Source organism: Phoxinus phoxinus (assembly GCF_949152265.1).
Source record: "Phoxinus phoxinus genome assembly, chromosome: 15".
In the NCBI taxonomy this organism is placed as follows: domain Eukaryota; kingdom Metazoa; phylum Chordata; class Actinopteri; order Cypriniformes; family Leuciscidae; genus Phoxinus; species Phoxinus phoxinus.
The window spans coordinates 3480151-3494596 of NC_136890.1; the positions used below are offsets into that span (position 1 = coordinate 3480151).

General features: G+C 38.4%; 2 protein-coding genes across 3 annotated transcripts in view; one reads left to right on the forward strand and one right to left on the reverse strand.

Moving 5' to 3' along the window:
• LOC307012107 (uncharacterized protein) overlaps positions 1–14446 on the reverse strand; it is a 328649-nt gene that overhangs the window by 27073 nt on the left and 287130 nt on the right. The gene's annotated exons all lie outside the window — the stretch shown is intronic.
• Positions 1–14446, forward strand: part of fkbp15b (FKBP prolyl isomerase family member 15b) — a 48834-nt gene that overhangs the window by 12008 nt on the left and 22380 nt on the right. For both annotated transcript variants that reach the window (XM_079638354.1, XM_079638355.1), the window contains exons 4-18: positions 910–979; positions 1077–1151; positions 1234–1332; positions 3983–4132; positions 5953–6021; positions 6093–6236; positions 8574–8695; positions 9074–9122; positions 9866–9991; positions 11123–11213; positions 11299–11375; positions 12153–12195; positions 12308–12417; positions 12501–12599; positions 12678–12772. In XM_079638354.1, coding sequence (XP_079494480.1) covers positions 910–979; positions 1077–1151; positions 1234–1332; positions 3983–4132; positions 5953–6021; positions 6093–6236; positions 8574–8695; positions 9074–9122; positions 9866–9991; positions 11123–11213; positions 11299–11375; positions 12153–12195; positions 12308–12417; positions 12501–12599; positions 12678–12772 — 1419 coding nt within the window. The remainder of the gene's footprint in view (positions 1–909; positions 980–1076; positions 1152–1233; positions 1333–3982; positions 4133–5952; positions 6022–6092; positions 6237–8573; positions 8696–9073; positions 9123–9865; positions 9992–11122; positions 11214–11298; positions 11376–12152; positions 12196–12307; positions 12418–12500; positions 12600–12677; positions 12773–14446) is intronic.

Consider the following 14446-nt stretch of genomic DNA (forward strand, 5'->3'; position numbering starts at 1 on the left):
ACGAGCACTCAGTCCTTCAACAGAATTCAATGGGATTTTACAAAATGACGAATAAAACACAACAGAAACTGTATTTCGCAACACTTTTTGTTTCTGGAACATCAACTAACATCACTAATCACTCGGTGAGTTGCACAGTTTTGTAAACGAACATTATTGGCTGTTTTAATGACATTTTCGGACATGCCCATTGACTCCAATGTTAAATGATCCATGGCCAATTCTTTTATAGTCAAAAACTCGAGAGAGGAACCATTGTCAAAAAAATGTTGTCCACCACTCTTGTTCATCCAAAACAAACTACAATATAGACTCAAGGTGTTAAATACCGGAATTATCCTTTAAGTTTATCAAGCGACGAGAATACTTTTTGTGCGCAATAAAACAAACAAAAATAAGGACTTTATTGAAGTCTTGATGTTCTTCTGTGTGTTCCTCTGAGTGAGTTCACGTAGTGTAACAGCGCAGCGCTTCTGGGGTGTACGTCAGAACGGAGGCTCACTATTGGCCGACGCTAGTCATGTGTGTGATGCGGGCCAATAGTGAGCCTCCGTTCTGACGTACAATCATAGAAGCCTATGGAGGAGTGATCCAGCTCTCAAATTTAATCAAAAATATCTTAATTTGTGTCCCGAAGATGAAGGAAAGTCTTACGGGTTTGGAACAACATGAGGGAGAGTAATTACTGTCAGTATTTACATTTTTGGGTTAACTATCCCTTTAATATGTTAATTTTAAGTGTAAAGAATAGGGCATATAATATATACAGATCTGTAAACCAGATATCCAAAGCAAAGTACATGCTAGAATTTACATATAAAGATTTATCTTGAGCGCTGATTGTCTGATTTAGTTTGCAGACTGATGTAATGAAAAGGGAAATGCAGTGATCCCTGTTTGTGTGTTTAGTGTGAACGGACAGTATGTGAAACAAGGCAAGCTGGGAGCTGCGGTCCTTGGAAATCATACAACTAAAGAGGTTAGAATGATCACTTTTTTTTTGATTGAGTCTTAAATGGGGATGTTTATAACACACACACACACACACACACACAAACGTCTGCACTCTTCTTCAGTACAAGATCCTGCTGTATGTCAGTCAACAGAAACCGGTGACGGCCGCCAGGATCCACAGAGGCTTCATCCTCACTGTGAGCTCTTATTCACATAATTAAAGACAGACAACATGTTTGCTTTCCGAACGTTGTTTGTAATGATCTCTGTCACTTTCAGGTCCAGCCCAGTAACTACTGCACGTTTTATGATGACCAGAGACAGAATTGGTCACTGATGTTTGAATCGGAGAAAGCAGCTACTGACTTTTCTAAAGAGGTTTGTGTTTTATGGGTTCTTCGTTTTTATTTAAAGGGGTGGTTGATTATGATTTCACTTTTCTAACTGTAGTTAGTGTTAGGGCTGGGCGATAAATCGATTTTATCGATTAACTCGAGTGTGTAGTGTACATCGATGTGTTTGAATGAAAATCGGTTTTCTCTATAATATCCGCCGACGCTCCCCTCTGGGCTTCCGTAGTTCCGGATGCGCTCAGCGCGTTTGCCATAGAGCTACACAAACAACATGGCAAATGAACAAGACCGCGGCTGCACAAGCACACCCGCCAAAAAACATTTACAAACTGAATCTGCAGAGCTGCCAACTCTCACGCATTCACCGTGAGACTCACGCAGTTGTCACTTTCCACTCGCTCTCACGCCACACATCCATTTCTCACGCAGAGAAAATCGTGAAGCAAAGAGGACGGTGACACCGACAGAGAAGGTTACGGTACTATTGATATAAAACAAATTCTCAGCTCTCAGATTCAATCTATTTAATTACAAAATACAAACAATAAACACCGTTTTGGTGCTTGTAAATGTGACGTGACAGATCGCAGACAGATCTCAGTTCAAGCGGCACGTGAACCGGTCATCTGTTACTACTAACTTAGTTAATATAAATAAACACGAATGATCAATAGGTAATTTGAAAGATACAGTATGTAATGTAATAAAATCGATAGATCAAGTGTTTTTCAACAGCGGACAGAGGTCCATAAACAGCTGGAGAACAGTCGGGTAACGTTTACCTCAGGAAAGCCGTTTAATAACCATAACACGTTAGTTGGACTTAAAGGTGCATTAAGCAACTTTTCATGTTAAAAATACCCGTTTTTCTAACCCATACATGCTTAAACAATTGCCTGATGGGCTGAATGAGCTCTTCTCTGATCACTGAGATTGTCTCTAAAATCCAATTGTCTGTAGAGAGGAGTATTTTGTTAAATATGATAACTATATTACATTTTTATTATATTTTTACCGATATCATTAAAATATTATAACGTTGCCATTGTAAAAAACGCATTAAAATAAAATTGAGATGTTATTTTTAACCTTTAATAATAATACCAGCTGACACGGCTCTGTATGTTTACAGTAGGTGACTTTTTTTTGGGGAGAGAACAATTAACAACACATTAACGCATCTACTGTACCTAATATTTATCTGAAGGAATCGATATTGAATCAAGATTAGAATCAAATCACAAGAATTGAAATTGTGAGCATTAATAAAAACAGTAGCATACAGTCAGTGTACCATGTAAACATTGTGTTGTCACTATACTTAATAAAATTCTGTTTAGTCACCAACTGATGCAAGTTTTTTTTTTTACATTTACACCCATTTTATGTTATGTTACATTTTCACTGTTTACAAAGGCAGGGCCTGCCATCTTGGCTAGCTAAAACTTGTTTTAAACAATTTATTTGTCATCTGCAGATTGATTTTAAATAGGGGGGGGAAAAAAATCGATTTAAATCGTAAATCGAATTTTTTATGAAAAAATCGGGGATTTTTTTTAAAGGCCATATCGCCCAGCCCTAGTTAGTGTGTAATGTTGCTGTTTGATCATAAACAACATCTGCAAAGTTACAACGCTCAAAGTTCAAAGCAAAGGGAGATATTCGCTTTTACAGAAATTGCTTTTTATGGACTACAACAAACGGCTGGTAGGAACTACACGTCATTCCTCCCGGGTTAGTGACATCACCAAATCTAGAATTTACATAAGCCCCGCCTCCTGAACATGATTTATAGATTATCATGACAGAATATGCTAATCAATGACTAGAAGATAACTACACATAAGCTACATAAATTCATCAACTAACCATTCAGAAATGTCATGTTGCTTCTACATAAAAGTATTTAAAATTTTCAGGACACAAGCTGTTGAAGCTCCGCCCCCTGTGCATTTAAAGGGACAGACACAAAAACGGTGTGTTTTTGCTCACCCTCAAAAAGTGACAATTTTAACATGCTATATAAAAATATCTGTGGGGTATTTTGAGCTAAAACTTCACACACACACTCTGGGGACATCAGACTTATTTTACATCTTGTGAAAAGGGCATTATACCACCGCTTTAAACACTCCTACCATCCCACCATCCCAACAAAAGATGTACACATCGATGTGTGCATCCATTCATGCACATTTGAGTCAAGTGGTCTATAAAAAATAAACCCAACCTGGTTTAAAACCATAGCTGTATAGCAGCAATACTTCTTTAACAAACAGCAAAACCAGTCGATTAGTGTTCAAAGAAATTCATGGGAAATCGCTGAACTTCACGACACGTGACCCTACAAGAGTGATCACTGACCTGACCAAAAAACCAATCTCCAATCGATGTAAAAAAAAAAATCATCCCCTGACTGACGTTACTACTTTCTACTTGAGGACCTTGACAGAAATGTAGTGGAGTAAAAAGTACAATATTTGTCTTTCAAATGTAGTGAAGTTAAAGTAAAAAGTTTCCAGAAAAAATAATACTCAAGTAAAGTACAGTCCAGTAACTACTGCACGTTTTATGATGACCAGAGACCGAATTGGTCATTGATATTTGAATCTAAAGAGGTTTGTGTTTTATGTGTTCTTCGTGTGAGGAGATTCTCACGCTTGTAATTGTTCCAGGTTTGTCTTGCTAAAGTGAACTGTGGCGGTCCGGTAGACTCTGTCCTGACCCAGGATCTTCTTCTTGGTGAGGGTCAGGCTGTGGAGAACGGAGACTCGTTAGAAGTGGCGTACACTGGCTGGCTGCTGCAAAACCACACCATCGGACAGGTACAGAGGTTTTATTAATGACCGTTTGTAGTTAGTTACTTTAGTTTTATTTCGATCAACTTTAAAAAAAAAAGAGACAAAAAAAACCAAGCAAACATAGAAACGAAAATTAAATTACGGTGTAAACAATATTTTTAAAGGGACAGTGTGTAGAAATGACTCCCATCTAGCGGTGAAATTGTATTTTGCATTAAAACGAATAGTGCTCTCTAGCGCCTCGCTTTTTCAAACACGTGTTGCAACTACGGTGGCCGTTATGTACCAAGAAGCTCTGACAACAATATAGCCCTTCGTCGAGTTTAACTATACGTTACATGTTCTACTGTTATGCTGCCTATATAATGAATTACACAACCAAGCAATGAAAAAAAAAGCTTGTAACATTGACTTACCCGTCGAGAAGAAAGCAGGAAACTTCAGAGTCCCTTTCAAAGTCTTTCTCCTTCATTAGCTCTTTCCACCTGGGTAAAGCAATCGCGTTATTTACCCTATGTGTTTGAATTCGCCGGTCACGTTTCCTTTTAAATTCAATTTTGGCATTTCTCCTGTGGCTCGGCATAAGTATGATCCTGAATTATGAAGTACCGTGCAGTGCAACCTTTCAAATTTGCCGGGGCAGTGACACGCATTACTCCTCTCTCGTCCGCTTCAGTGTCAGTCACGTGACGCTGGCTCTGGACGAACACGCGCTACGCTAGGCTAGTGCTTTTTGTCCCTCCCTGCCATTATAGTTTTTCAAGATGGAGGAACGACATGGAAGCCTCCGTGGAGTTGCCTTTCCCATGTAAATAAAGATAAGAAATTCTTTGCGTACGAGGATAAGTCGGATCATTGGGAGAGGTAATTGTACACCATTGAGGAAATATTTATGAATAAAAATATTGATTTTAGTTAATAAAATACTTAAAAAAACTACACATTGTCCCTTTAAAAGAAAGAAAGTTGCTTGACCGAAAAGGTTTTGGCTGAAGCTTACGCTTATTGCTCCGATCCTTTTTACATTCATTTATTTTACACACAACACCAAAACACTTTTATTTTTATTTTTATAATTTCGTATGTGCACACAGGGCCCAAAATGGACATGGCTTAGGCAAGTTAATAAGCTGCCATTATGATCTGAAATGTACTAAATGCGAAGCAAGTTAATGTATTTACATGACGCATACATAATTGTAATATGAGCAGAATCCGATTAATCTTCTGGTTAATGTAAACATGGTTTGAATGAGGATTATAGAGCAAAACTAATGTTTAAGTTTGGTTTCGGGTACATTAAAAAAAAAGTCTTGTATGCTTACAAAGGCTTTATTTGTTTGATCAAAAATACAGTAAAATTATGAAATATTATTACAATATTTAAAATAATTATTTTGTTTGAATATATTTTAAAATGTAATTTATTCCTGTGATCAAAGCTGTATTTTCAGCATCATTACTCCACTCTTCAGTGTCACATGATCCTTCAGAAATCATTATAATATGATGATTTTGTGCTCAAGAAATATTTCTGATTATTATCAGTTGAAAATAGTTGTGCTCCTTCATATTTTTGTTGAAGTCATTAATAATTTTTTTCAGGATTTTCTTTTATGAATTGAAAGTAAAACAAAAACAGCATTAATTTGAAAGAGAAATATTTTACAACATTATTTTACAACTGTGCGTTTACTGTCACTTCTGATCAATTTAATGTGTCCTTGCAGAATAAAAGTATTAATTTCTTTAAAAAAAATAACACTTTATCCGTTGATAATTTGTTTGATTTCTTGCTACCCAGCTTTATCCAAATTCTTTCTGTTTATTTTCCTCTCCTCCAGATGTTTGACTCAAATCTGAATAAAGACAAACTGCTGAGACTGAAGCTCGGGGCTGGGAAGGTCATTAAGGTGAGGGGGAAGTTGTGTTTTATGTGTGATCCTCACTCATACGCCAGTCTAAAGCCATTCTCTCGTCTCAGGGCTGGGAGGAGGGCATGTTGAGCATGCGGAAAGCTGGGAGGCGACTGATGGTGATTCCTCCCGGTCTCGCGTACGGATCGCAGGGCGTTCCCAACCGCGTGCCACCGGATAGCACGCTAATCTTCGAAGCGGAGATCCGTCGGGTACGTCATTCTCACATTTACTTTATCATGTTTGGTTAAAGGGGTGGTTGATTATGATTTCACTTTTCTAACTGTAGTTAGTGTGTAATGTTGCTGTTTGATCATAAACAACATCTGCAAAGTTACAACGCTCAAAGTTCAAAGCAAAGGGAGATATTTGCTTTTAAAGAAATTGCTATTATGGACTACAACAAACGGCTGGTAGAGACTACACGACATTCCTCCCGGGTTAGTGACATCACCAACCCTAGAATTTACATAAACCCCGCCCCCTGAACACGATTTATAGATTATTAAGACAGAATATGCTAATCAATGGCTAGAAGATAACTACACATAAGCTACATAAATTCATCAACTAACCATTCAGAAATGTCCTGTTGCTTCTACATGTTGTCACTTCTTCTTGAGTCTCTCCATCATTGTCTGACTCCGGTTTGAACATAAAAGGCTAAAGGTTTTTGAAATTTTCAGTGCATGTGTGTGAGTGCAAGCTGTTGAAGCTCCGCCCCCTGTGCCGGGAGCAGCAGCTCATTTGCATTTAAAGGGACAGACACAAAAACTGTGTATTTTTGCTCACCCTCAAAAAGTGACAATTTTAACATGCTATATAAAAATATCTGTGGGGTATTTTGAGCTAAAACTTCATATACACACTTATTTTACATCTTGGGAAAAGGGCATTATACCACCCAGTTGTTTTTAAGATGATTCAGGTTTTATGATATGTTCCAATGTCTTAAAGAGGACCTATTCTACCCCTTTTCAAAGTTTTTGATTGTTTTTTGGTTTTACTAGAACAAGTTTTCATTCTTGATTGTTCAAAAAACACATTATTTCCCCATATTCTCCATTGTTGCAGCTCTTCTCTTCCCATTCTGTCAGTAACCCAGCTCAGGGGTGCGTTTCTCGTACAATGACATATTAACTCGCTGCTTAACTATAGTACGATGGTTCATTGAAGAAATCAACTAGCGAGTCACGACTGTTTCCCGAAACCGTATTGTCGCAAATTGGTCGTTCAATCACGCTGGTTAATGATGTCACGCACGTATGTAGTGATAACTACTTTTAATGAATCTGTTTGAGTTTAGATTAACGCTAGATGGTTTGATAAATTACGTTCCTGGATTGATTTCAACGAACTTGATATCTTCTTCGGGGCGTAAAAAGGAAAATAAAAGGGAAAAGCTCACTGTATTGCGTGTACATTAATCACAACAACAAATTTTACATCAGCTGAGGAGATTAACATTACAAAGATAAACCAAGTGTTTTATTATGTATCATAATTACTTGGCTTTGTTTAACTATGAAACATTAAATGTGGAGTTATCTGCTTTTGCCACAAAGAAAAAAAATCTATATTAAAAAATACTTTTAAATGAGAGACTCATGTTATACATTTCTGGATGCATTTGTGAGTTAATAAACGTAACTGGTTGTGTACACTTGGCACATAATATCTAAATATCGATAAATCGATCGACCGGCAAATATCGTATCGCTGGCTGAGAGAATCGATATCGTATCGCGATGAACTGTCCGATTTACATCCCCTACGTACTAGAGCACGTTCGCACATGCGCTCGCTTCATAAATGACGCTTTAAATCTCTCGACAAACTAAAAGACGTAAATAACGTGTGTATTCTAAATAAATGATATGGATTGCACTGAATGTCAGCTTGCTTATTTGGCTCAAGATAAGGATTTATAGAGTCCACATGTCATGTGCAAACAAGAAACTATACTTCTAACCACAGCTCGAGATCTGTCGCTCCAAACACACAACTCTGCGATGCTGTTTGCAAATGTTCGTTGGAACGATGGTTTCGGGAAACACAGACTCGTTGAACTGCTGATAACGACAGAACTTGCAAACATAGTTGGCTAACGATGCTTTTGGGGAACGCACCCCTGTTTAGTTCGTCTCCATGAAGCCCCGCCTTCTGAAAAGCACACTGTGCTCTGATTGGTCGGCTGGATCAGTGTGTTGTGATTGGTCGAGCGCTTCGAGTGCGTTTAAGAAATGTCCCACCCTTACCATAACCGCCAGTTTCAACACGCTACTAACTCAACCAGGCCCCGCTCTTTTATTCTGCGTATGAATTATTATAACGAGGAATATTGTGACGTGTTCGTAGAAACTCAAGACTATAATGGAGGTGTTTCAGGAGTTCAGAAACACTGACACTGATAAACAGAATAACCCCTTTAATACAGACTCAAAAGTATGTCATTTTCCATCCTCAGACTTAGTACATACTTTGCAGCATTGTGGAAATATGCACAGCCCTGCTCTCTTCATATGTGTTCCCTCTTGATGCATGTGCAGGTTAAGTTTGCGAAGGATGGGAGCTCAAGAGATTCGGCGTCTCCTGCTCCCAGTGTTGAGAGTCTGGGCTTCCCTGAGCCGAACCAGTCCCTCAGTTCTGCCCCACAAACCGGCAAACCCAGGTGAGCCCTGCTGGCTTATATAATCTACCCCTGAATCTTAGGTTATTTTAAATTAAAGGTTACCTGACATTACATGTACTTGAATTAGCTTGAATTAAGGTTTGGTAGGTTAATTGACCGTTTGCAAAGACCCGCCCCCTTTAGTTACTGTTGCTATGTCCGACAAGCCACGCCTCTCTCACGCCACATGTTCTCACGCAGTAAAATTTAAATCGTAAATCGAATTTTTTGTGAAAAAATCTGGGATTTTTTTTTTAGGACATATCGCCCAGCCCTAGGTCAACATTACATTGTTTTAATTTTGCTTTATAAATAAATGAATGAAATATTTGTAGTATTTAATTTAATTGAGGTTCTATGTTTCTTTTTTGTTTACAGTGAACCGCCTCTTCGAGCAAAATCAAACTCTCTCAGTGAACAGCTGAGTGTAAGTTTTGCTTCTTTTCAGGTGTTTCACATATTTGTTTTTAGTTTTTTATTTAGCTTTTATTGAAGTGAGCATAGCTGGAGCCGGGCTTTAGTGGTTTGTGCACAAGACACATTGAGCTTGAAGTGTTCATGTGGGCATTGCAAGTTCTTATCAAGTGTGCAACATTTCCAGATTCTTCCCGCTTTAAATAAAATGGCAAAATGCCAAATAAAAAACATGGATATAATATATAGGTATGCACAATATCAATCAGACAATATTGGATACATACTTTATCCAATAATAAATCACTTCTGAAGGATCATGTGACACTGAAGACTGGAGTAATGATGCTGAAAATTCAGCTTTGATCACAGGAATAAATTACATGTTATTATATATCCACATAGAAAACAGCCATTTTAATTTAATATTTCACAATATTGCTCTTTTACTGTATTTTTGGATCAAATAAATGCAGTCTTTTGTGCGCATAAGATCTTACCAACCCTAAACTTTGTAATTGTAGTGCAAGTTCAAATTTAATATTACACTTATAATTTAATAACACTGTTAAATAAATGTTTTAGTTGTTATAGCTCATAGTTGTCAGTTATATTGTTTTAATGGTCGAAATTAATTTGTATAGACTTTTTTTTTAGTAATCGGAAAATAGTTGTCGACTAGAATTTTAATATCAATGCATCCCTCATAATAAACTATCTTTGTGTGTTTTCTGACATGTTTTGCAATGTCTTCAGAATCCTGATGCCACTAAAGCTAAACTGATCTCACGCATGGCCAAAATGGGCCAGCCAATGCTGCCCTTCATCGCGGGCTCATCCTCGTCTCCCTCACAGCCAGACTCCAGCGACTCCGAACTCGAGGCAAGACTGAGCGTTTCATTATAACGCTTTTACACCGTCTTCTATTCAGATACAGCACAGTGTCGAACGAAAAATATCTGTGTTTTGCCTTAACCTTCATCCTTCCCTCCTTCCTTCCCTCGTGGGTCAAAATGACCCGAAGCCCTAAAATTTTCTTTTTTTTCTCCATAAAGCTTATTATATTTAATTTTTACTATTTTATAATGCAATTTTTAGGCGATTTAAAACAATAATATATATATTTACCGGTAATTTACCTTTAAATGACTAGATTTGGTCAATAAATAAATAAATAGTAATTTAGTAATTTAAAGGGATAGTTCACCCAAAAATTAAAATTCTGTCATCATTTTGTTGTTTCTGTCATTTACTCACCCTTAAGTTGTTTCAAACCTGTATGAGTTTCTTTCTTCTGTTGAACACAAAAGAAGATATTTAGAAGAATGTTGGTGACCAGACAGTTGCTGGACCCCATTGACTTCCATAGTATCTTTTTTTCCTACTATGGAAGTCAATGGCGGCCATCAACTGTCTTGCGCATTCCTCACATTCGTTCAACTTAAATTCAAGATAGCTCATGCATAACCCTTTTAATTGTGTGTCTTTGTTGACCTCTTGTGGGAAAGAAATAATATAACATGATATTTCATGACTCTTGCCACTAGATGGCCATATAGCTCTATATGGAGGAACGAGCTGTTCCGCTGGGTCCTAAAGTCAGTTCTTCAGTATTCAGATACACATGAAGACATTATAAAATAATGTTTTGGTAAATGTTTAGCACTTTCAGTTTGAATTTTGAGCATTTTTAGGTTTTTCTATGTGTACTGAAGCATTCCTCGCATTACATTCATTCCTAAGAGGGTCAAATTGACCCGAGAGTTACTTGTTACTTTTTTTAAATTTCAACCACAAAACTCCTCGATTCCATTCAAAAAAAATTTGTGTATTCGTGGTTCAAGTGTGACAAAAGTCCTGGGGTCTTGTACCCCTCCAATGAACACTAAAATATTTTCCGGGTGAGATGAGCACCAAAGTGACTCGAGGGAAGAATGAAGGTTAATAACGATATAAAGTATAAATGTGAGAGATGCATACGAAGGTTTACAGATGATCCTGTTCCTGTCGTAGGACCCGAGTGTGTCGAGACGCAGGGAACGCAACAGTGCACCGTCACCACAGCCCGTTCACATCACCTCCGCCCCCCCGCCGGCAGTGCAGGGTAACACATCATACTCTTATGAAGACCAGTGGGTAATGCTCAGTTATATGATGTTACACTGTCCTGTGTGCTCTTTCCATTCCAGCCACGGCCCTGTTACCCGTTACGATGGCAACAGCCAATCCTCAGCCCATGATGCCGGGAGTCGTGCATGCCTTTCAGGTCGGGAATTCACTATTGCTGTGTAACTTATTTTTTTTATATATATATATTTATAACGCATACAGAATATTTTGCAATAAAAGAAAGAAAACGTATTAGACTACTATTGCCCCTCTAACCTTCCCCCTTCCCACCCCATTGCACTACGGGACTTTGATAGATACATAATCAAGCACGACTCTCTTAAACACGACTTTATTCTCGATATTTAATGAGTTTATTCTCAAGATTGTATTTCAACTTTTTTCTCTCAATTTAACGAGTTTAATCTCGCATTATAATGACTTTAATCTCGAGATGTTTTTTATTATTTTATTATTGCTTGGCCCTAATCCTCTTCCGTACAAACATTCTTCATACAGTGACTACCAGTAAAATGTATTAAAATTTGGGACCAAAAATGATTCAGACACTTTGAGCTGATCGTGTTTTGCTGAAGTGTTTTTTCTTTAGTTGCTAATGCTCTTTTTACACACAGACTGAACAAAATGAAGCATTGCTTGGTCACTGGTTGAGCTAAACTGGTATTATCTAATTGAGTAGTTAAATTTACCAGCTGACAGATATTGAACACAATTCATGTGTGAGACAGTCTAACAGAAGGACGGACAAAACCAGTCAAATATCAACTGAGTTCATAACTCTTGTCATATTTTATAACCATTTTCTAAACTGTAGCTGTGAGAAATGTTGAAGGTGTCTGAATAAATTTTGGTTTGACTGTATATTTAGTTATGATACATGTATTAAATCTGTTGACTGTCTTCCTCTCTGCAGCCTGTGAGCCAGATGTACCCCACACAAACGGTGCCTTACCAAGGTAAAGATCACTACAAAATCTGTACAAAACCTACAACATCTCACGACTTATTTATCAGCTCGAGATGTCAATACTAAGGTTGGGATTTTTAAATGACGCCTGTCTCTTTAAGGAACTAGTGATGTCACATCCTTCTTGATGACAGAGGCTCGACAACACAACACTGAAATCCGATTGGCTGTTGGAAAAGTGGCAGACAAAATGGACGTCTTGTCCTCAAAGGTTGGTATTTAATTAGCAGAAATTTGTAAGTAACTAAATTTGACACTTGAACAACCTTTTGAGAAATCGCTCCACTTTTTCAGATCGATAACCTACAAAAGCAAGGCAGCGTTTCGTTGGGCTTGTCGAACGTGTCGATGGAAACCGCCATGATCATGCACAACATTCAGAGAATCATACAGGTAACTTGCAGTGATTGGTCAATCAAAGCTTCTCTGGCAGTTCTCAGTACTCAATGAAGCCATGTTTCATTTATCCAGGAGAATGAGTGTCTGAAGAAAGAGGTGTTTGAGAAAAGCTCACGTATTGAGGAACAGAACCGCAAGATCAGCGAGCTCATCAATCAGAACCAGAGGTCAGAGGTCTCACAGTATATTTGCCATCTTCCCTTTTTGTATTATATTTTCTAATATAATCCATCCTTCATTAAAGCAATGTTCTGGTTCAAAAATAGGGCTGCACAATATGTTCCTTACAAAAACTGTAACATAAGTCAAAATATCAATGACCTCATTTTTATAGGGTCATATTTAAATATTGCTGACTGAGTTGGGACTCTACTCTTATTAAAATTAGTCTTCCATAGTATCATACATTTGTATATCATGATAACCACAAGTAAAACCACGCATGGCACGACATTACCATGGTAAAACTATTGATTCTACGGTATTTCTTCTCACATTTAGAAAGAATACAAATGCACAAAAACTGCTATAGTCTTAAAGGAACACGCCGACTTTTTGTGACTTTAGTTATTCACCGTATCCCCCAGAGTTAGATAAGTCCATATCCTTCTCATCTCCGTGTGTGCCGTAACTCTGTTTGACGCACCCACCGCTAGCCTAGCTTAGCACAAAGACTGGAGGTAAATGGCTCCAGCTAGCATACTGCTCCCAATAAGTGACAAAATAACGCCAACATTTTCCTCTTTACATGTTGTGATTTGTTACAAATAACAAGGTCACATGAGACACAGCCATCTTCTAACTAGGGGTACAACGGATCGAAAAACTCACGGTTCGGATCGTTTCTCGGATCAGAGTCACGGATCGGATCATTTTTCGGATCAGCAAAAAAAAAAAAAAAAAAAAAAGACAAGACAAATAAACATAAGTTTTGTCTCTTTGTTTATTAACACTTTTGAATTATTAAATTAAAATATATAAAATCAACTTAAAGTGCACAAGGCAAGGCATAATAGTAGGTGCGCGACGGGATGTTGTTACGCGGCTCAAGCACTTTCAGCATGTGTTTAAAGCCCTCGTTTTACACAACCGAATATGGCCTCATATCTGCAGCTATAAACACACCGATAGCGTTTGTGATGGCTTTAGCCCGGTCTGATTGTGCAACAAGGGGCTGCTTTAATGCCGCGGTGATAAGCGGTTGTTGTGCAGCCTTCGTTTTCACTCCCGTCAGTGAAACACCGGCGTGATGTCGCTTCAAATGCGTGGCCATGCTTGATGTGTTTCCACTGTCATATGGCTTTCTTGTGCCACAGTTCCACGGGGCATTCAAGCTCCTCCGTTCCTCCGCTCGCCATGACCGCGCTGTGTGTGGACTGAACATGCGCGCAACTTTTTTTTTTTCACAAATCAATCCGCGGATCACTTGTGTGCCGAACCGAAGATATTGATCCGAACGGATCACGGATCAATGATGATCCGTTGCACCCCTACTTCTAACTGTATACACACTGGGAACTATATTCTCAGAAGGCGAAGCACTGCTACTTCTGCGCAGGGCCGGATTAACCATTAGGGCAACTGGGCACTTGCCCAGGGGCCTCAGGACATCTAAGGGGCCCTGGGCCTCGTCAAATATTATGTTAGATTAGGGGTGTGCGATATCACGATTTTTGATCGTGGACGATTAAAATGTCTCCACGATCTGCTTTTGAAGAAATATCGTATTCTCAGAAGGCGAAGCACTGCTACTTGGGCGGAGTGATTAGCGCAACACTCTGAGCAAACACTCAGGCATGGCAAGCAAATCACTCCACAGAACATCCAGACATCACTACTGG